Source organism: Urocampus carinirostris, chromosome 3 (assembly GCF_059441175.1).
Source record: "Urocampus carinirostris isolate Australia breed hairy pipefish chromosome 3, RoL_Ucar_1.0, whole genome shotgun sequence".
Taxonomy (NCBI): domain Eukaryota; kingdom Metazoa; phylum Chordata; class Actinopteri; order Syngnathiformes; family Syngnathidae; genus Urocampus; species Urocampus carinirostris.
Window position 1 is genome coordinate 56,283,738 of NC_142351.1, and position 21,219 is coordinate 56,304,956.

The 21,219-nt window shown below is 37.8% G+C and overlaps 1 protein-coding gene across 1 annotated transcript; it reads right to left on the bottom strand.

Moving 5' to 3' along the window:
• Positions 1-14,780: 14,780 nt before the first annotated feature.
• Positions 14,781-17,746, bottom strand: pou3f3b (POU class 3 homeobox 3b). Its single transcript, XM_088332602.1, has 2 exons — positions 16,020-17,746; positions 14,781-15,715 (listed from the first exon to the last, which is right to left on the bottom strand). The coding sequence occupies exons 1-2, from the start codon at positions 17,205-17,207 to the stop codon at positions 15,617-15,619; spliced, it is 1,287 nt and encodes a 428-aa protein (XP_088188728.1). The 5' UTR covers positions 17,208-17,746; the 3' UTR covers positions 14,781-15,616.
• Positions 17,747-21,219: the final 3,473 nt, after the last annotated feature.

The following is a 21,219-nucleotide window of genomic DNA, read 5'->3' on the forward strand; positions in this document are numbered from 1 at the left end:
ATGAATATTATGTTTAGGAATTAAAACTACCTGTCGTTTTCCCCACATTTAATATGTTTTTTGATCATTTAAAATTGTGTATGCTGTATAACAATTTTTGAAAGGGAAATTAAGAAAAACATTTTTGGGGCTTTAATCCGTATAGTCTCGGTCACTGATAGCAGACGACAACGTCATCGTAGATTGCTAATGATAATGAAGTCTGTAAAATCACTGCTACGTATCTCAAGCAACACTATAACAAGTGTAACAATTATAGCAAGCAACACTAAATTTACTGCAAGTGGAAATAAAACTAAGAAAGATGCTTACACAAATTATCTTTGCTTTCGTTCTACATAGTCTGTCTCACTGTGAGTTAATACTGTATCTGCCATGTAGCTTTTGTAAGGTTGATTATCGCTTAATAAGGGAGATTGCAATAATTAAAAAGGGAGCTATCGGCTGAGGTTGACATGTATAATTTTAACATAATGTCACTTATGTTTTTAGTAATACTGTGTTAGTGATGGTAACAAGGACGTGTATCATTGATGACTCGGTGATTAGGTAATCCTACTGGTATCCACCTGAAAAAATTGTAGACTCAAGCATATTCAGATTTTCGCTTGCTCACAAATTTGTATTCAGAGATGCAGATCATCAAATCTATACATCCCTTTTCCATCAGCACAATTAGGAGAAGAGACATTGGAGTGCCGTTGCACCCTAACAGTTGACAAATGACATTGCTTATTGGAGTGAGGGGACTGTTTGCAGGGTTAATATGCAAGGATGATCTCACCATTGATCTTCTGAGCGCAGCGAATGATTGCGGCTATTCCAAATGATATGCCTCGCTTCTTGTGACTTGACATCAGGGGGACGGGGACAGGAACTTCTCCGGGAAGGGAAACCGCTGCGAGAAATCAGCGGGACCGATAATAACGAGAAGACCTGCAAGCTTTTTCTCCCCGCTGATCAGAAGGCCCAAGGATTACCACCGCGTTCCTTAACATCTGGCCATGCAATTTGACAATGGAGAAAGGTTAAACCACCAAAATTAAATATTTGCCCAGAGGGGGGGTCGAGTCGCCGTAATTACGAGGTCCTATCGGCACAGACTAATCAGCTAATAGCGCGTATCAGGGTCTCGCTCGGCCTGGCAAACCCTGATCTGAGTGCTGTTCTCCGCCTCCGCTGTTTACTTATTAAGCCTCGTTCCCATGTTAAAGGGTGCCTCTGGCCCAGCGAGCCCCAAGGCAACATTTAGCTCCTGACGCTACTTTTAAATGGGGACCACACTGCCTGGCAAGATGGCGGCTGTGGAGTTAATCGGTATCTGAGGCCTTTGTTGCAAAGTGATCTCAAATTACATTCACCCCAATCTGGCAGACATTAACACCTCGGGAAGCATAGGTAGGAATTTGGCCCCTCGGGTGCTAATAAAAAAGTATCTGTGAGTGTGTGTGAGTTTGCGTGTGTGTGTGTGTGTGTGTGTGTATGTTATTACTCTACTTTTGTAGTTTTTAGTGGATCTATACTTTCATTTCAGCAATTAGTGTTTTATTTTACATTGTACCCCTTGCTATTTTGATTAAAGTATCTGATCTTGTCTTTCTTACAATTTAAAAATGACAACGTTCCATTTGGCTTAGTGGTGACCAAGATTGTAATGATAAGTGCAATGTTGGGATATTGCATTGATAGGTTCAAAAGTAGTAGACACTCAAACAAAGGACATCAAGGGATTTTAAACATCCAAGGTGATCACGGGAGAGAGCAACTTCAGATAAGAAATTCCAACCTACTCTAAAGGCCCTCTCGAGAGTCCTTTTTTCATATCAAATATCCTCGGGTACAAACGCAGAAATGCCCTTAAGAATGTGGTTATCAAAGAACAGCAACATGATTGGCCAATAGTGACAATGTTATGAACACTTCATAGCAGTTAAAACAATGAACAGCAGTGTGCAACAACAATGAACTGGCATTCTATGCAATCCCCTTTGCAAGCTTCCTATATTAAAACAGAACCAATTTATCATGTGATAGTAAAGTTAGTGGTCAATTTGTGAAGTCCAAAGAAACCCCCTACTGCATGCACATATAAAGTCATGATTATATGATTTTTTTCATAACGTATTTATTATTTCAGCTATTTATAACATTTTTCATTTATTCAGTTGTTATTAATTAACTTATTCATACATTATTTTATTTAGTCATGATTATTTGACTTCTTAATTTATTCTTTTATTCAGTCGCTATTAGTCAGCTTCCCTATTGTTTTAATTGCGCACTGAGAACATGGTCTTATGAATTTTAGTACTTATTAGAACTAGTTAAAACAAAAGGACATTTACCACTCTACTTTATGTTTCTTTTTCCTCAAAGTGTAGTTTATATTTTTATCCATGAACCGCCCTCTTAGTATAAAAGTAATTTTCAGGCATTTTGACTGTGCACTTGTAAATTTTATAGCCATTGTTCTGCACCTGACTTGGAACAATCCGTGATAAAGACCTCGACATAGCTCCTCTTCAGGTAATGCTTTACCCTGCTTGTCGTCTTGCATTGCAAGCATGCATAAAAAAAAACACTTGTATGTTGAGATATCTATTTATGTTATTTCACTTAGCAAAAACCTCTCCTAGAGGGAGCTATCATAATTGCTGCCAAGGGTACCCTATAAAACAATGACCTCGGGAAAGGCTGGGGCAACAAAACAAGAAGAAAAGTTTTGCTTCTTTGGTCTTTTTGAGTGTCCATAGTTCATATTCTTCCTTATGCTTTACACTCGTTTTCGGTAACACTGCACAATACAGCGACATCTGGTGGTCTACTAATACACAATGTTAATTTCAATATTTTCTCTATCTATATCTACCCATGTCATATCCCTTTAGAGGGCTGACCTACAGCAAGACAAACACATACAGAAATAAAGAAAATTAAAAATGGGAAATAGTGACAAAAACACACGCCAAAAAAAAATTGGACCATGGACAACCCAAATGCTCAAACACTCAAACAAGTTAAGCACCTCGGCACCCAAGTTGGTCATGCTTTCGTCCCTCCAGATGAAACAGGACATAAGGAAACGGCCATGTCACTCGGGTCAGGGTGACACAACACACACTTCTGTTCAACAGCAGGGCCCGACAGCTTTCACTGATTTACCCCTGCCGCATCATACAAGTGCCTTGCCCATCCCTTAGAACATGTTTAAACATCCCACTATCTTTTCACAACACCGCTTCACTCATTCCTATCACCAACAAGAGCTCTAGCTTCCACTATATTTAGACCTCTTTCCTGCAATGCACTCATAACACCATCCATCCACGTCAATTGCTGCCTTCCTCTTGGTCTTCTTACATTTACTTCTGCTCTGTAGATTCTCTTCAACATTCGCTCCTCATCTATCCTCTCCATGTGTCCAAACCAACCGATTACGCTCTTAGCCACACGCTTGCTCAGTTCCACTACTACTCCAGTTCCTTCTCTCACAATATAGTTTCTCAATCAATCCAATCTTGTCACTAAATATTTTATAATAATAGTAAATGATAACAGTGCCCCCTTGTGGTATGACTTGAAAGAAAAAACAACGACAACCGGAAAACAAACTCTGGCAAATGAAAGTAATGACACAAGTGTTGGAATTTGATGCTTCGGATTAGCATAGCATTAGCAGTGACGTTCAGGCTTTGGGAAAAAACAGAATCATTTTATCTAAATATGTGTTTTATTTTGGAGTTTAGATGTGTGTTTGTGTGTATGTGTATGATAACGGCCTGTTTGATGATGTGAGTATTGTCTAAATCACAAATCTGTTGCACACAAATAAAAACTGCCGAATTAGGATAGACTATATCGGAATCGTCTGGCACCCAACACCTTTGAAAGAAGCTCGGGGAACAATTACTGGTAATTAAATATGTGACAGTTACTGTAAAAAGATAATTACGTCCTGGGTGTATAGCACCAATTAATTACTTTTATTTCAATGAGTAAAGCCTTTAAAAGGCAGCCAAAGCCTAGTGTTTGACTGCAAGCAACATCACTGTTTGCTTTTGTACAATTTTTTTATGTGTGCCCATTTAACAGATGTTGGCGCGTTTTGTTGGTAAACGGCGTCTCTTCAGCTCCTCTTAAGCGAGAAACGTCGACGCTCGAGAGGAGCGCGGCGTCTCGCTAAGAGGATTGGTCAGATTGGAGGAATCGTGAGCTTCATCCTCACACTTTTTGCACTCACTCGCTCCTCACTGGGCCCAGATTACCTAGAAAACTCGTTCCGCCTCACCGCACCGGTTTGAAACTGTGAGGATTGTCGCATTCATTTATGGCACGGTTCTGTAATGTGTAACCCACCAGTACCTGCAGCCCATCATGAGTAATCTATTAAATCCAGCGGCATGAAATGGTCAGAGCACCAAACAAGGGCCATTGCCTGTTTGGTTAATGAAAAACTGTGTGAGATGGTGCTTTCTTCCATTTAATTGTGGTAAAAAACTTAATTCATAAAAGAAAAAAAAATACTGATCAGAATAATAAGCAAAAATACACCCACTTTTATATGAACGCGCATTTTTTTTAAACTTACTTCATAGGTCAAGAGATTTACATTTTCCAGGGTTCCTACACCTTTTTCATGGACAAATTCAAGCACTTTCAAAGCAAATGTTTTAATTTCTCCAGTATCATTAAAAGCTGGTGTAATTAATGTATTTTGTAGATCCACAAATATATCTGCGTTTTAAATATGCATTTATTTTATCAAAACATAACGCTCTTAGTTCTTAAGTAAATTGTGAATATATTTGTGGATCTGAAGAATGCCTGTGTAAATATTTTTTAGACAAATTTCTCCCCATATAGGTGTTGGGTAAAATGACGGTAACATGTAGCTTACATTTTCAGTTGAAGGAAGTTATCACTGGAGAAACACTACCTTAATTTTTTGCATGGCCCATAACAAATGTCCAAAATAGATACAAAATCTTTGCGCTAAGACACGTTTCATAGTGCTCTGTTTGGGTGTGACATGCAACTGTCCTCTTGGGCGTGACGCTTCAATTCCAATCAAACTAATGCCAGCACTGTTAACCATGAGGTAAGATAACATGCATAGGTAAAGCGAAGCAACCAGAAAGCAGTGTCATTGTCCTTTTTAAGCAACAATGTTGTAAAACGAGACAACAATTTCAAGCATTTAAAAGCAATTAAGCCCAAATTTAAGCTCCTTCCAATCTATGAAATCAAGACATTAAAATTCAAGCATTATCAAGGATTTCAAGCACCCGTGTGAATCCTTATTTATTCTATGTAACACAAAACTCACCCAAAGGGAGATGACATCTTGCTCCTCGGAGTACCCAAAAACCTCAAAAAAGCAGGGCAGAAATGAGAAAATGGAGCGTTTTGGTCACTTTTTGAGTCTTTGTAGTTTGTATTCTTCCTTTTGGTTTTTAGCACTTGTTTTTGTTTGCACAACAACAACAAAACAACGACGCCCAAGAAACATATTTTATTTTGTGGAAGGAATTTTGCAACTTTTTCCATTAATTTTAGTTTTATATTCTCAACAGCATCCAGAAAAAGGTACTTCAAGCAGAAGTATGAAGTATAATTTATCTAATATTAATTTCATTATTATAGACTTTTAAAGGAACAGTGTATACTATTTGACCAGTCATTGCAGTGTTCATTTTACCTCTGAAAAGTGATGAGTCCAGGGGACTCGCATGTTCAAAAATCTATGGGTCCCAACAGAGATCTATGGGTCCCCAAAATTTAGTGTTATCGAGGTTGAAATTGTAAATCGGTGACAAATATATAATAAAAATCTATATATGAATTCAGTTTTAATCGTCAAATTATTAATTCATTTTCTGCATCAAATTATTGTTGGTAATATACCGGTTAAAGGGATAACCACAAACCTGTCTTTTTTTCATTTTCTCCTTTTAGACTTCCTTTTTTTCTCAACTTCTTTATACAACATAATAATTCGTAATATAATGCATCAAAGCAAATGAGCCGTTTGAGAGCCGGCTCCCTTGAATGAGTTGAGCCGAAAAAGCCGGTTCTCTAAACAGAGACGGACTTTTCACCACACAACTCGAGTTCGGCGTGCAGACAAAAACTCGAACCGCGAGACCAAAACAACATCTGCCGGATCTGCCTGACGAAAAGTTTGGAGTGCGGTAAATCTTTGTTTAAAAAAATGTAATCGGGTATTAATGACAATTTTGTGTCAAAAAATTGCGTCCCGGGGACGCACATTGATTTGAGACTATGCGTCCCCAGCAAAAATGATGCGTCTAGGACGCAAGGACGCGGGCAAACGAGAACACTGGTCATTGTCGCTGTATGATGTAGTGCAACCAAAAACAAGTGCTACAATTCACGACGAATAATACAAACTACGGAGACTCAAAGTGATCTTTTTTTTTAACCTGTTTGAGTTTTTTGGTTGGACGTAGCAGTAAGATGGTGGACAATTATGTCGTCTTCCTTTAGGTGGGACTCATGTTATGCAAAATATATGTACATTTATCCACCTATAAATATTAAAAAATGGCGGATTAAATGTTTCTTATGTAATATTTCAATAATAATCAGTCTTTATTTATTAAAGTTTTTTTACCACTATAACACACTAAAAAATACATACTTTCACTTCCCTTTAAGACAAATGATAGAACATGGGTGTTTGCCCAAAATGTCGGAATGTTAGAATGTTGTCATGTTGTAATTTTTTGCTTTGAGAAAAAGGCATTTAATGGTTTGACACATAATGATTACCAATAATGATATGTTCACAAATCCCTAATGCTATTATACTTGAGCTATAACTTCTTGTTTGGGCTAGTGGGAAATTAAAATAGGGGTATGTAAAAGGGACACTGTGTAATATTTGATTAATAGATGTCGCTACATTGTGTGCTGAAATCTACTGTTACAAATCACAAATGGAGACTCAAAGTAACCAAACCGCTATATTTTTCCCCAGCCTTTCACAAGGTTTTTTGTTTTTTGGGGGTACCTGTAGCAGCAAGATGTCCACAATTATATCAGCTCCCACTAGGTGAGTTTCATGTTATGTCAAATAAATACAGATCTATCGAATGTATAAAAAAATCATGTTCACATGACTGTTCTTGTCATACCTAATTGGTAAAATGGCGGCGCCCTCTGTTGGCTGCGGCTGCATCGGCTCGCTACAACGGGTCAGGTGTATCGACATTTCGTTCTGTGTACATTGTTACAAAGAATGACAATACAAAGGAAATTATTATTATTATTATTTTGATTGCTATTCAAATGATTGTTTTTGTTGTTTTTTTTTGTGTGTTTTTTATCAATTCTGTTTTTTTACCGCTAGGTGGCGCTAAGAATGCACTTTAAGGATTGCATCTTGGAACAGACACTTTGTTTTTTTACATCATGGCGCCTGGTAAGTTTAAATGTCAGTAGACACTCAAAATAAAGAGAGAAAATATCAATTGATTTTCAACTTGCAGAGAGGACAGGGAAAGAAGCCTTAAAATAAGAGAGAGTGACCTGTTCTGAAAGCCCTCCCCTGAGCCATCTCTATTTATAAATATCCTAGATTGGAAAAGCAGATCCTCCCTAAAGGGTGTGGAATTCAATGAGCAGAAGCAGGATTGGCCAATAGTGACAGTGATGTTGTCACGGTTGCCATGGCGCCCAATTGGCCCCGCCCGTGCGGTGCCATCTGTTGCTTGTTGACAGATTGGCTCCCTGTCAGTATTTAAACTCTGTCCTGTCAGTCCCCTTTTATCGGTCCGTCTGCGAATCTCCATTTTTACATGGCATGCCCTTTTTCGCCTGTCCTGTGTTTTTGCTCCTATTTTTCTCCCGCTACAATCGGTTTTAAGCTGCTCTCCTGTCCCAAATTACGACCTGTTTTGATCTCGATCTCGTCTGTTCTCCCACCCCGAATAATGATCCTTTTTTTCTTAATCTCGACCACGTCTTCTCTCCTCTCCTGGCTTTCGACTTTTTTCTGTTCCTGACAACGCCATCGCTTCTCACGGAAGTCCCACTTCCGCGTCTGAGCAACCTAGTCCCCGCGACCAGCGATCTCAGGATTGTGTGTGCGTTCCTTTCCCTTCTTCCCAATGAACTGTGAGTAACGTTTCGCGAGTGGGTCCTGTCTCTGTTCTGGTCTTGACAGATATAATAGTTAAAATAAAAGACTATTTAGTTGTTGCAATAACATCAAAACAACGAAAAAACTACCATGATATTGACCATGACATCATTGGCAAAATAAAAACAAAAGCCAAAGACCCTGATAAATAAAAGATAAACGACATGCTGTTCGATGAATGTGTAACTAATTATCAAAATGTGTGACCAAATGCAATCAATCCAAGAACATGCATGGAAATTGGCCAAAAAAGGTAAGAAGGGTGTGGAGAAAATACCGTATTTATTTGTGTGTACCGTGCACACCTACTTTTTCATTAAAAATCAGTATACATTTTTGTCTTACTTCTTCTCACTTCAAACTAAGCTTTGAACCCGACAAACGTTGACTATGGTACATGCGGCCATGATTAAAACCATTTACTGACAACCATGAACACAATGCTGATATAAAACTTCCTATGTATTTGGTTGATGTCCTTCAAAGTCTGATTTATCATTAGATTCGCCGAAGAGTTTTTTTTCCCTCGTCATGCTGAATTGTATTTATTTGAATCTCTTAGGACGACTTCCTCTTCATCTCTGGTACCGTAAATAAAAATAGTCTGGTAATTGGATCAAATCTGATGCACGTTAAACACGAATACACTTAGTATTCTTGTCTGCGCAAAATAAACTGATTTTGATTCAAACACACAGCCTCAAATGGTAAATCTCACAATAGCCCCTACCCCACCCTCAACTCAAAACATATTCTCCTCAGATCAATACGATTCACGTAGATCACACTTTTTCATTTTAAAACTGAATATCTCCTTAATTTTTTTTAAAGCAATGTATCTCAACAATTTCTCCTCAAGAGATTTTCTTGCCTGAAAGAAGCATCGTCACCTCATGACCAACGTCAGCATGAATACATTAAGTACAAGCAAACCAGGAAACTAATGGACATATTTTGTCTTACGATGTCAAGGGGGCTGTGTGGTGAGGAGGGAAGGGGGTGTCGCGGCAGGTTGGTTTGCTTCCTGATCTAAGCGGTATTGACAAAACCATCAGAACTGGTGATAGATATCCCCCCCATCATCCCCAGTGACTCAACCTCCCATCCCATGTCACCGTGGTAACCGCTAGCGGGGCCACAGAGACAGCTGTAGCATACGAGTCACTTTCTCCATCCGTGGCACAGAGCTGAGGTTATGGGTTCGATTCCAGCGACCAGCCTTCTTGTGCTGAGTTTGCATGTTCTGCCTGTGCATGCGTGAGTTTCCGCCGAAATTCTAAAGACATGCATTTCAGTTTAATGGCCCGGTCCAAATTGTCTAGAGGTGAATGAGCAGGTGAGTTGTCTGTCTCTGTATGACAGGGCGGCACGGCAGCTGAATGGTCTGCACGTCCTCGGCACAGTTCTGAGGTCATGGGATTGAATCCTCCTGTGCAGAGTTTGCATGTTCTCCCCGTGTTTGCTTAGGCTTCCTCCGTGCACTCCGGTTTCCTCCCACATTCCAAAAATGTCAAGTTAATTCGGCCTGTCCAAATTGTCCCTAGGTGTGAATGAGCGTGTAAATGGTTGTCTGTCTCTGTGTGCCCTGTGACTGGCTGACAACTGTGATGGGTTCCAAGACCCCCTTGACCCTACTGAAGATAAGAGGTGCAGATAATGGATAGATGGATGGATATTTATATACATATTATACATACATATAATTTGTAAAATGTACTGTGTTCTGCATTCTGATTGACTAAACAGTCCCAAAAACAGGGGTTTTTGGTAAAAATAAATAGATAAATAGTTTACAAGTAATGTATACAGTACTTTTTTGTTGAATGAATACTTATTAATTATATTAAAAACATGTTTCTACTTTACAGATTTTGCCTATCACAGGTTCAAATGAATATTTTTTTATTTGGTTTTTTTTTTACACTAAAGTATTTGTTTTCTTTGTGTAAATAAACCAGAGAAGGACCAAGTGCAAAAAAATAAACAAAGCATTTTTTTTCACTTCTTTTAAATATATGTTCTTATTTGAAAGTATATTATTGAATTTCTTGAATAAAATAATAAAATAAGCCAAATTATATTATTTTATGTTGGCATTTGTCACAAAAAAAATTAAACTAAGCAAAACGACCTAGTAGTTGCAAGGTACGGTATTCTTTATGAATCTAGTATATATTTTCTTATATTGCTTAAATAACAAATACAAATTACGAGACTAAAACAATGTTTTGCCAATGGAGTAAGCCTTGTTTTTCTTGTGCAGTGTAAAACTATGGATGCCAGGTGGAATATTTGTATTTCACTGTCAACATCAGCAACAGTTCTAGGATGAAAGATCGTTCTCTAAATAATCTGAAATCATCCAAAATATACAAAAAAAACCACATTAATTATGAAAAAGGTCAATTGCCCAAATACCCACATATTACTATAACCTAGTTCCAGAGAGGAGATCATTTTGAACTTACTTTTTAATGATATAATGTTAAACAAATAAACAGAAACAAAAGTAGAGATACATAAATACACAAATAATACATTAATAAGTAAAAAAATAAATTAATTTATAAGGTATGAATTGAACATGTTATTGACACAAAGTACATTTTTCCAACTTATAAACTGTAGCTTAAGTATTAACTCAATCCTAGCTCACGTTTTTCTTTTCTTCGTTTGTTTTCTTCCTCTAGTTTGAATTTAAAGCTCTTGACGGAATGCCTTTTCTTAGGTTTCTAAATCTTCGTATTGTACTGTAAACTCTCACATAACTTTCCTTGTGATTTCTTTGTTTTTTTGTTGTTGTTTTTTTTCCAATAGTCGTTTTATTATTGTTTTATCATGTATTCCCCGCCTTGACTGAAAACAATGGTTGACTTTCAGCACAACGACCCAACCCTGGCCCTGTAGCGTGGGTCAAATATTTCAAGATTTAGTGTAAAACAACAATCATGCCACAACATTTTGCCTATTCCGTCTATTACTCTCATACTTTAACTCAGAATGATTGTATTACCGGTAACACCAAACTGTTGAGGGATGATGCTATATAATTTATTATTCTATGGACTCTCAATAATTTCGTGATATCTGTTAATGTGAGAAATAATTGTTGTTTTTATCACATTTCATCATTTCCAAAACTTAAACAGATGAACAGATATTGATTACTCATGGAGGATTTCACGAATGTGCATATTAACACGGCGTAATGTGCAAGCTAAGCAGTTAAAGCAAAATTGATTAAATCTTACCTCCAAAATGTGCAGACATTGGTAACTGTAGCTTCCTGGTTTCCTTGGCACGGACTGTCACAAAACCCTGTCGATAATCTAATGTCGGGCTCAGCAGGAATTTATTTACTCTCTTTTTAATCGACTAAGAGGGAAACGTTTCTGAAATTGTACGAATTTTACTCAAAACAATCTTGAAAATCATTTTGCACGCAAAAATCACTTTCATTTTGCTCATGTAATTTAAAGTGGCACCGGACAAGGACTACGTGAAAGTTTCTAAGTTTTAAGAGTCGGCCAAGTGGCCACAGTGTGGCGCTACAGGGACACCTATTTCATATTCTATGTTTTTTGTTTTTGGTTTTTTTTTCCCCATTAAATTGTTCTTAATGGATATGCATTTACTGTAAAGTCTTACATTATCTTACTTACACTGAGACATTACATTTCTATAATTATTCTTTATTTTTATTTACTAAATACAATAAACTGCTCCAGGTCGTCCGAAGTGGGTGTATCGTCGTCCGAATGTGGCTCGTGGTTGTTGACGCTGGCGTGGTGCTGGTGGTGCGGGTGATGATGGTGATAATGGTGATGGTGCTGCTCAAGATCCAGGGTGTCCCCCCTCACTAGGCTTGGATGCACCAAGATCTGGCTCTGGCTTAACATGCCGACATATAATTTAAAGATTGTAAACGAAGTAGAACACTCAACTTATACGAAATATTCAAGTACGCATTCAGAATATGATAGAAACGGATTTATCTAATAAATAAATAAATACATGCCTATTATTATTGAGAAAAATGGCACATCTTTTTGATAGATAGATAGATAGATAGATGGATAGATAGATAGATAGATAGATAGATAGATAGATAGATAGATAGATAGATAGATAGATAGATAGAGAGAGAGAGAGAGAGAGAGAGAGAGAGAGAGAGAGAGAAAGAGATAGATAGATAGATAGATAGATAGATAGATAGATAGATAGATAGATAGATAGATAGATAGATAGATAGATAGATAGATAGATAGATAGATAGATAGATAGATAGATAGATAGATAGATAGATAGATAGATAGATAGATAGATAGATCGCGTGTTTTTATTGATGATAAACAGTGTTTAACACTTCGTGCAAGCCCCTTCCTCACCTACAAGTGCATCCAAGCTTGCAAAGAAAAAAATATGAGAAATGATGAGAGGGAACCAAAATAAGACGAGGGCCATCCTATTCTGTCTGCTTGTTCCGTGACCTTTCAAATTTATGGAGAGGAACCCGCGAGAATGGTGTCATTTTAAACAACATCCCGACGCCACTGCAGAAGTTTTTTACCTGAGAAGATGTTCGCTAGTCCTTCTGTTTGAATTCAAGATGTTTTATGAAGCAAAAAATTTACAATGTTATTTTTAATGCGTGGTAATTAAATGCAAAGTGTGTCTAATATTTAGATATATATTTTATGCCATCATAAACTGTAAGGGGTTAAGAATCACTGGTCATTCAAATATTTGGTTTTATTGTTGGATTCATGTGAAACCAGTTTGCAGGAAGTGTACATGTATACGGTTCCAAGATTACAATTTCTTAAGAGAACATAAATTAATTATAATATCAGCACTTTTTATGCATTTTTCTTGTTTTAATATAGAAAATGTGTTGTATAAATACAAACACAGGCCTGTTTGCTGCATTTCTGAAATAAACAAATGTCGTGGAACCCATACTGTAGAGTGGCCCATGTTTAATTGTTTTAAATATTAGTTGGTAAGAATCAACCTTATTAGGAAAAAGCAATTACTGTAATTACCCCTATTTAACATTCACGTTGCGTCGTGGGCATGCTCTTACTTAAGAGCATATAGATAAAATATTAATAATGGTCATTATTTCTTACGGCACATACTTCCTGTCTGAAATTGGTCCAAATATATTGGCAACAATTAAATATTAAAGTTTACATAGCAAGGGAAAATCCTCTACAATTCCCCAACCCCAAAGATTACGGCCAAAGTCGTTTTAGTAGAATGGTTTGATTATTGGGCTCCCAGGGCCTTACCAGCACGCACACACGCAAAAAACACATGAAGCTCGCTAACGCTGCCAATAAACGCGAGAGGATCAATGAAAAAGCTAAAGCTCTTGCAAAATATGCGGATAAAAACCCATTGTGACATTTCAAAGCCGGTCTTATGTAGAACCCGCTTGAATCTCTCGGCAGTCTGGGCTATTTGTACACAAGTTTGCGCGCGGAGAACGTGTCAGTGACATTTCTCAAATAAAAAAAAAAATCATTATTAAATATTATATTAGATGATACATAATTTATATATTATATATTATATTAAAAAATAATTAAATAAATAAACAAAAACAAAAAAACTATATATATATATATATATATATATATATATATATATATATATATATATATATATATATATATATATATATATATATATATATATATATATATATATATATATATATATATATATATATATATATATATATATATATATAGATGGTTAATGGCCATTCTTTCACATTTTATATATATATATATATATATATATATATATATATATATATATATATATATATATATATATATATATAATTTCAAAATGAAGATCCCGAGTGGCTGATGAAATAAAGTTTTGCTTGACTTTTACCCGAGTGGCAATTCCAAGGAACAGAGACAAAGAAGTGCTGCTTTGTGATCATTGAATTTGGTTGCTAAGCAACTATAGTGCGGGAATCCATCCGCGAAATTCAAACCTTAAGAAGCAAGGACACTTGCCGTAAGTTCTGGCGAGGGTCAAAAGAGGAGGGTCAAAATATTAAAAAACACACGCAAAAAAAAATACAGCAATTTGAAAAATTCTTTTAACTTCAGTTCTCGTGTCCATTTTTGGACTAATTTGATGGATAAGAAATTCAGGTCTATATAAGCATTACCTTCTAAATAGGTTTTCCTTTTTATCTTGACATTATTTTATATTATTTTTCTTTTTCAAACCTTTTTTACGTAGACGTCGTTTGAATGTAGACGCTACATCTCTAGTTTAATTCAATTTTTAGTAGTGCATTAAATTACCAATAACACTTTTTAATCCTTTAAAAATATAGATAATGAAAAATCATAATGCGTGCACATGCATTCTGAATTTCCCCGTGCAAATTTGAAACGGACAAGAATGGATGTTTGGCCTGCTGCAAATGTAAACAAACAACTGTAATGCACATGCTGGTGTTATTTTTTAGAGAGTTGACATAATCAAAATGTTTTTTTTACTCCAAAATATTCTCTTTTGTTAAGTGTGTGCACTCAAGAAACGAGTACACTGTCAATCCCTTCAATTTAACACACACGATGTCTGCGTTTCATTCTAACAAATTTATTGTGTCTCAATCAGCTCGTACGGAACAACTACTGAAATTAAATTACAATCAAATGATCACATCAAATATACCAACAACGGCAGCTTCGTGATGATTTGTGCTCCTCCATAGTAATAATTAAAAATAAAAAAATAATAAAAAAAGAGAAATATGACAAGAAAGCATCTGACACAAGTCCACTGGGAAAAATAAATTATGGTATTCCGAATAAAATAATAAAACAAATCATTCAGATGAAAAATATAAAGTAAATAACTCCGATCAGTTTCTGATCTCGTGTTCTATATTGCCGGCTTTACAGAGTTCTTTATTAAAACCTACCAAAATACTGCTTAGAAAGGGCAGTATCAATAATATGTCCACAACACACCGCTCAGTCACATTTGGCAAAAACATGTTGAGAATTATTTTTCCCCCTCGCGAATAAGTGCAGCTGAAGTCTTTTATCAAATGAAGAATCCATCGCGACGTCAGCTTCTTTTAAATAATCAGAAATTAAATGCCACGTGAAAACAAAAAAAAAGATCTTTAAGATCTGACGAGAAGTCCACTTCTGGTCTTTTTTGTCATGGAAAAAAAATCCCTGATCCTTCGAAAGTGGGTGACAAATACAACAAGAAAGCTTTGTGGGTGTCGTTCTTCTATTTGGGAGCGGGGGGTTATCCGTATAAATGAAAAAAAAGCTTGGCCCAATTGTCTCCATCACACAGGACAGTGGTCGTTGGGGTGGGGGCATAAAAACAAATCTTGGTGATGGTGATGTGAGGTGTGGGAGGGGGTATAGGGTCAGGTGAGAGGATCTCGGTGTGTTCTCAATGCGCCAAAATTACCTGGTGGAATGAACTTGTGGTTGTCACCCTCTGGTCGCTCGCCTCACTTGCATCTTTTAAGTAATCTACTAAAAAATGCCCCTGAAAGAAACAAGCAGAAGGAACCTTTTAGGATAAAACATTTCAGGGCCCTGTAGAAGATGCGTTTGTTTGGGGAAAAATGGGGAAGGGTTTTGCAAAATCGCTTCAAGGTTCTCTTTGTGTTTTGCTGAAAAATAGAACATTTTTTGCAGTCTCATTCACAATCACAGTATCGAAAATGCTGCTGTGTGTGTGTGTGTTTTTTTTTTTCGTTTTAGTCAAATTGCATCTAAAATAATCTGCTTTATGTCTCACTGAACATTCGTTTGCAGTCCATGGAGGGGGGCGGCGTTTCTGCACTCACATTGCCGACCTGAGAGTACACATCCTCCGGCGTCTGCGCCACTCCCGGGGGCGTCATCCGCTTTTCCTTCTGTCTCCGATTGCAAAACCACACTCGGACCACCTCCTTCTCCAGTTGCAGGTTGTCCGCCAGGGTGCTGATTTCCTGGGCCGAAGGCTTTGGGCACTTGAGAAAGTGGCTCTCTAGGGCCCCTTTGACGCTCACCTCGATGGAGGTTCGCTTCTTTCGCTTCCGACCCTGCGCGGCGATCTTATCAATGCTGGTAGGACTACCGGTGGTCGAGTCCGCCTCCTCTAGCCACTTGTTCAGCAGCGGCTTGAGCTTGCACATGTTCTTGAAGCTGAGCTGCAGCGCCTCGAACCTGCATATGGTGGTTTGCGAGAAGACGTTGCCGTACAGGGTCCCCAGGGCCAAGCCCACGTCCGCTTGCGTAAAACCTAGCTTGATTCGGCGCTGCTTGAACTGTTTCGCAAACTGCTCCAGGTCGTCCGAAGTGGGCGTATCATCGTCCGAATGTGGCTCGTGGTTGTTGACGCTGGCGTGGTGCTGGTGGTGCGGGTGATGCTGGTGATGATGATGATGGTGGTGCTCAAGATCCGGGGTGTCCCCCCTCACTAGGCTTGGATGCACCAAGCTCTGGCTCTGGCTTAACATGCCGTTTACGGTGAACGCCCCTGGTTGTGAGTAGATGAGGGACTGCTGTTGTTGTTGTTGACCCCCTGCACCCGAGATGGAGTTAATGCTGGCGCCCCAAGAGCCACCATGCGTCTGGTGGCCCCCCAGATGAGGCGGTACCTGCGGCCGATGGTGCAGCGTGGTGCCGGTGTGCAAGTCGTCCCTAACCGCGCTTTTCACGTCTTGTTGTTGCGCACTGGTGGACCAGGGTGAGGCAGCCTCGGCCGCAGCTACTGCGGCTGCGGCGGCCGCGGCTGCAGCATGCGGGAGGGAAGTCACCCACTGATGGGCATGGCTCAGCATATGCCCCCCGTTGCTTGCCGCCATGGCGCCTTGCATAAAGTCACTCTGTACCATCTTGATAGAGGGGTCCCCTCGGTAGCCACCGGAGCCCGAGGTGACGGCAGTGCTGCCCGGCTGCATGCCGCCCCCTCCCGAGTCAGAGTGCACGATGGAGCCGGACGAAAGGATGCTGTTGCTGCCCAGATATGGATTGGAAGCCGCGGTGGCCATTCCGTCGACCTTATGAATATGCTTGCAGATAGCCCCCTCCCTATCTACAGTCAATTATTTCTCATGAATTATTCAAACTTCAAAAAGTACACACGACATGCGTACCCCGCCAAAAAGATGGTTTCGGGAAACTGAATAAAATCCGCGTGCATTTACAGCTGCATGTGCGAACTCCCGCTTCGCAAAAGTCCCTTTAAAAACGTGCAGTCCGTGAAGAAAGTTTGGTGGACATTAAAAAGAATAAGACTGTGGAATAAAAGTGTGGTCCCGGACAAACTTTTTAAAAAAAAGAAAAAAAAGACAGAAGTAACAGGCTTGCAAATTGTCCAGTCCTGGTCTATGTTCCCTTATGTTCCCTTTGGATGCTAAGAAAAACAAGCGCAGTCCTTTTGTAATTCTCCCCCGCTTTATTCTTTTCTCTCTTCTTTTAAAGCAGTGAGGAGTCTTTCTCTTTGTTCCGTTTTGATATATTTAAAGCTGCCAAACAGCAAACTCCAGTTGAAGTACAATCCGTCGGAAGAGTGGAAAGCGCTGCTCAGCATCCTCCTCTCTCATTCGCTTGTTCTCCCTCTACTCCTCTCTCTCCTTGACAGGTCGTCAAGCCCCGCCCACTGAACCCCATCTCCCCCTTCTCTTCCACCCACGAGTGGGATGGTTATCTGCTTCCTCTTCGCTGATTGGTTGCACGCAGAATGATTGACAGGCGCGGACAGCTTCGCTTCAGGCTCACGAGGTCTGCTTCCGGCGGTTCCGATTGGCTTATTCTTAATTGCAGCCTAAACAAAAACGCAGTAGTAAATAAAGTGGAGCTCACTGTGTACAATATATTTGTTTGGGAGTATACTCGTTCTGAAACATCAGCTTTTACAGCCTCACTATAAACCTGTAAACACACAATTCACAAGTAACCTCAAATAATAAAATAATTTTTCATTTTTACGTTTTGCATTTTATCAAATACAATATAATTTGTAATTGGAATTGTCACACTGCATTTATTAAAATAGTGTTCATTTATTTAGTTCAGCAATTTAAAATAAATCTTAAGCATTTGGCATTTATTTTCAACATCAATAGGATGCCTTTACTCAAACCACTAATGATTGTGTAATAATAGAAGTAATAAACATTTGTTACCCAGTGGATAAGACAAAAATAAGCTTTACAGTAAGGAAATTGTTGTGCTCAAATGACTTATTCACTGATTATTTCCTATAGTTAATCATACTCAGTAAATATTTTTACTTTCTAAATACTTTTGCTATCTTGTAAATATGTTTTACCTATATGCCCTGGCATTATTTTTTTGATCTAATTTTTCCCGTTATCTTTTTTTTTTACATTTTTATCCTGGACTGCTGCATCCAATCTTGTTTTAACAGTGTTCACTAAATTATTAGTGACAATGAAGACAATTAGAATTCTAATGAGTCTTGAGTTAATATTCACAACGTTGCCATAAATTACAATACAGACTATTTCAATTGTCATTTTAATTCCAATGCATAATACAGAGAAAACGTTTTAACGTGTTTACTGCAATTTGTTTTTTGTCAACAAAACATACAACAATTAAAGACAACTATCAACCATTTAGCAATATAAAACAATACAAACAATGCAGATTTCTAAAATTTTGTGCACAATATTTTTGATAAGATCAACTGTTTCAAAACCATCATATACAATACAAAACAAGAGTGATGGCATCCTGTGCACTCTTCTGGAAAATAGCATGTACTGTGTGAATGTGTACTTTTGCATATTTCTTAATGTACATGTCATGTTTATCTTGTGTTACGGTATTTCTTAAATATGTTTTACACATTTTTATTGCTAGGTAAACATAAAGACTGCAAATAGAACATTGTGAACATATTTTTCTCCGACAACTAAAAAAAAAGAACCTCAGAGCAAAATGCTCTTATGAATAAAGGAATTAAATCAACCAAAAATAAAATAAGTACTTATGTGGTGACAGGAAAAATTAGTCTTTGTAGTTCCTCATGTTGTGTCTAAACAATCATGCGGAGAAAAATATAAATACAAATTCACAGGTAATCTTACAAATTACACATTTTAACTTATGTAACAAATTCCTTTAAGCATTAAGGGTTATTCCATCAATATACATCAATCCCCCTTTTATCACTGATCTTGGATTCCAAAACGACATGTGATAAGCAAAATCTGTAAGGTAGAAACCTTTATTCTTTTGCAATTATTGTAAAATTGAATACTCTACTGAAACCAAACAACTAACCCCTTTTACAGGCTCAAGCTTTTTTAACGTGCTGCATTAATGTTACAAATGCCTACTGCACTGACAAATAGTATTACACAGGGAGACTTTTAAGCCAATCAGAAAGGAAAACACAAGGCGTGATGCAAATCCGTGAAGTAGCAAAACCGTGAAAAGTACACAGCGTAATAGTGAGGGATTACTGTACTTTCAACAAATACCCTATATAACCTATGATTTTTTTCCGTGCCAAAAGATTTCAAGCTTTAAAGCAATTAGTTTGGTCACACATCACGAAAGAAACACAGACCCTCCAAAAAGAGCCACAAATGGCCCTGAGCCAAGATTTGGACACCTATTTAAAAAACGTTTGCATCTTTCTTTCAAAGTCACCCTGAAATACATGCTGAATGACCCCAAATTCCCTTTCCACCCATCAGGGTAGGCATCTTCATCCCATTCTGCCCACTTTGCCCACCTGCCGGGTAACGTCCAGCGGGCCCCCAAGCACCGGATTTGTGGAACTTGACGAGCATTACCCCGAATTTGCTCCAAATCAAAGATGACACAACAAAGCTTGCTAAAGGGATTTAAGGGACAAATATAAGACCGGAAGGGCCTCCATGCCAGCACCCCCACCCCTTATCCCAGTAGATTTCATTTGGATACCACTCAAAAAACGTGCCTTGTGCATTTTTACAGTGAATAGGCAGGAAAAAATAGGGGATGGGGGGTGGGGTCACGATTCATTGAAATACACTGAGGATTCATTTCCAGACTACAGATGTTCCATCCATACTTGGGGGTCTCAAACTTGCAGTTTACGGGCCATTTGTGATCCTCGGGATGATAATTTGCCTTAATAGCCTTAATACGAAATTTTGAAGTAATACAAGCCCATTTTCACTGATAGTTGTATAGTCACATCAATCCTTACGTTCTTGTATTTCTAGATCTTATTTTATGTTAAAAATGTACCTAATAACTTACTTATTTAATGACTGACCTTTTTTTAACTAACTATAATACTGTTTACTTTGTTTTCATAACCTAATTTGTGTTGGACAGAAAGATACAGTCACCCGTCACGATAAACCTCTTTAAGCGTCTTTGACTTGAAAAGCGCTATATAAATGCACATCATTTCATCATTTCATTTCATTTAGTTCTGAGGTTTCACCACTTAACGGATTTGCATCGCTCATTGTGTTCTGCATTCTGATTGGCTAAGCGAAAATAGTAGATATTGGTTATGAATAAAGACAAGTTTAGAGTATACAGTACCTTTCCTTGTTTAACGAGTACTTACTGTACCTGTAAAAGGGTTTGATTGTAATTCCCATTGTGGAATATTTAATTGTATGCTAATTGTAAAAAAAAATAATGTCCATCCATTACAGTAGTTGGCAGAAGATTGCTATGTCTTTTTTTGCTCATGAGGAAGTATACTATCATATTTAATGACTTATTTTGTTAAATTGAGCTGTTACAAGGGACTGTGTGTAATATTTAGCACCTCCTAGTGGAAGAATTATAACGTCATTCCTTAAAAGAAACAATATAGATTTGAATAACAGGAAAAAATACATAGACGGATATATTCATTTGTTAAACGAATACTGTCGGTTTTATTCTTTGAATTTAATACATTTTATATTATTGTAATTGTACAAAAATCATTTAGAGCAAATATTTCCCAAGGAGAAACGAAGGATCACCGTATTTGACAACAGTGACACGTTTTGTCAGAGATTTTCTTTTGGAACGCCA

Excerpts from the sequence above, each read along its gene's own strand:
- pou3f3b (XM_088332602.1), bottom strand. The coding sequence starts at position 17,207 with ATGGCCACCGCGGCTTCCAATCCATATCTGGGCAGCAACAGCATCCTT. Across the intron at positions 15,716-16,019 it reads TGTACTCTCAGGTCGGCAAT|GGGCATTTTTTAGTAGATTA; the intron begins GTGAGTGCAGAA and ends TGTTTCTTTCAG.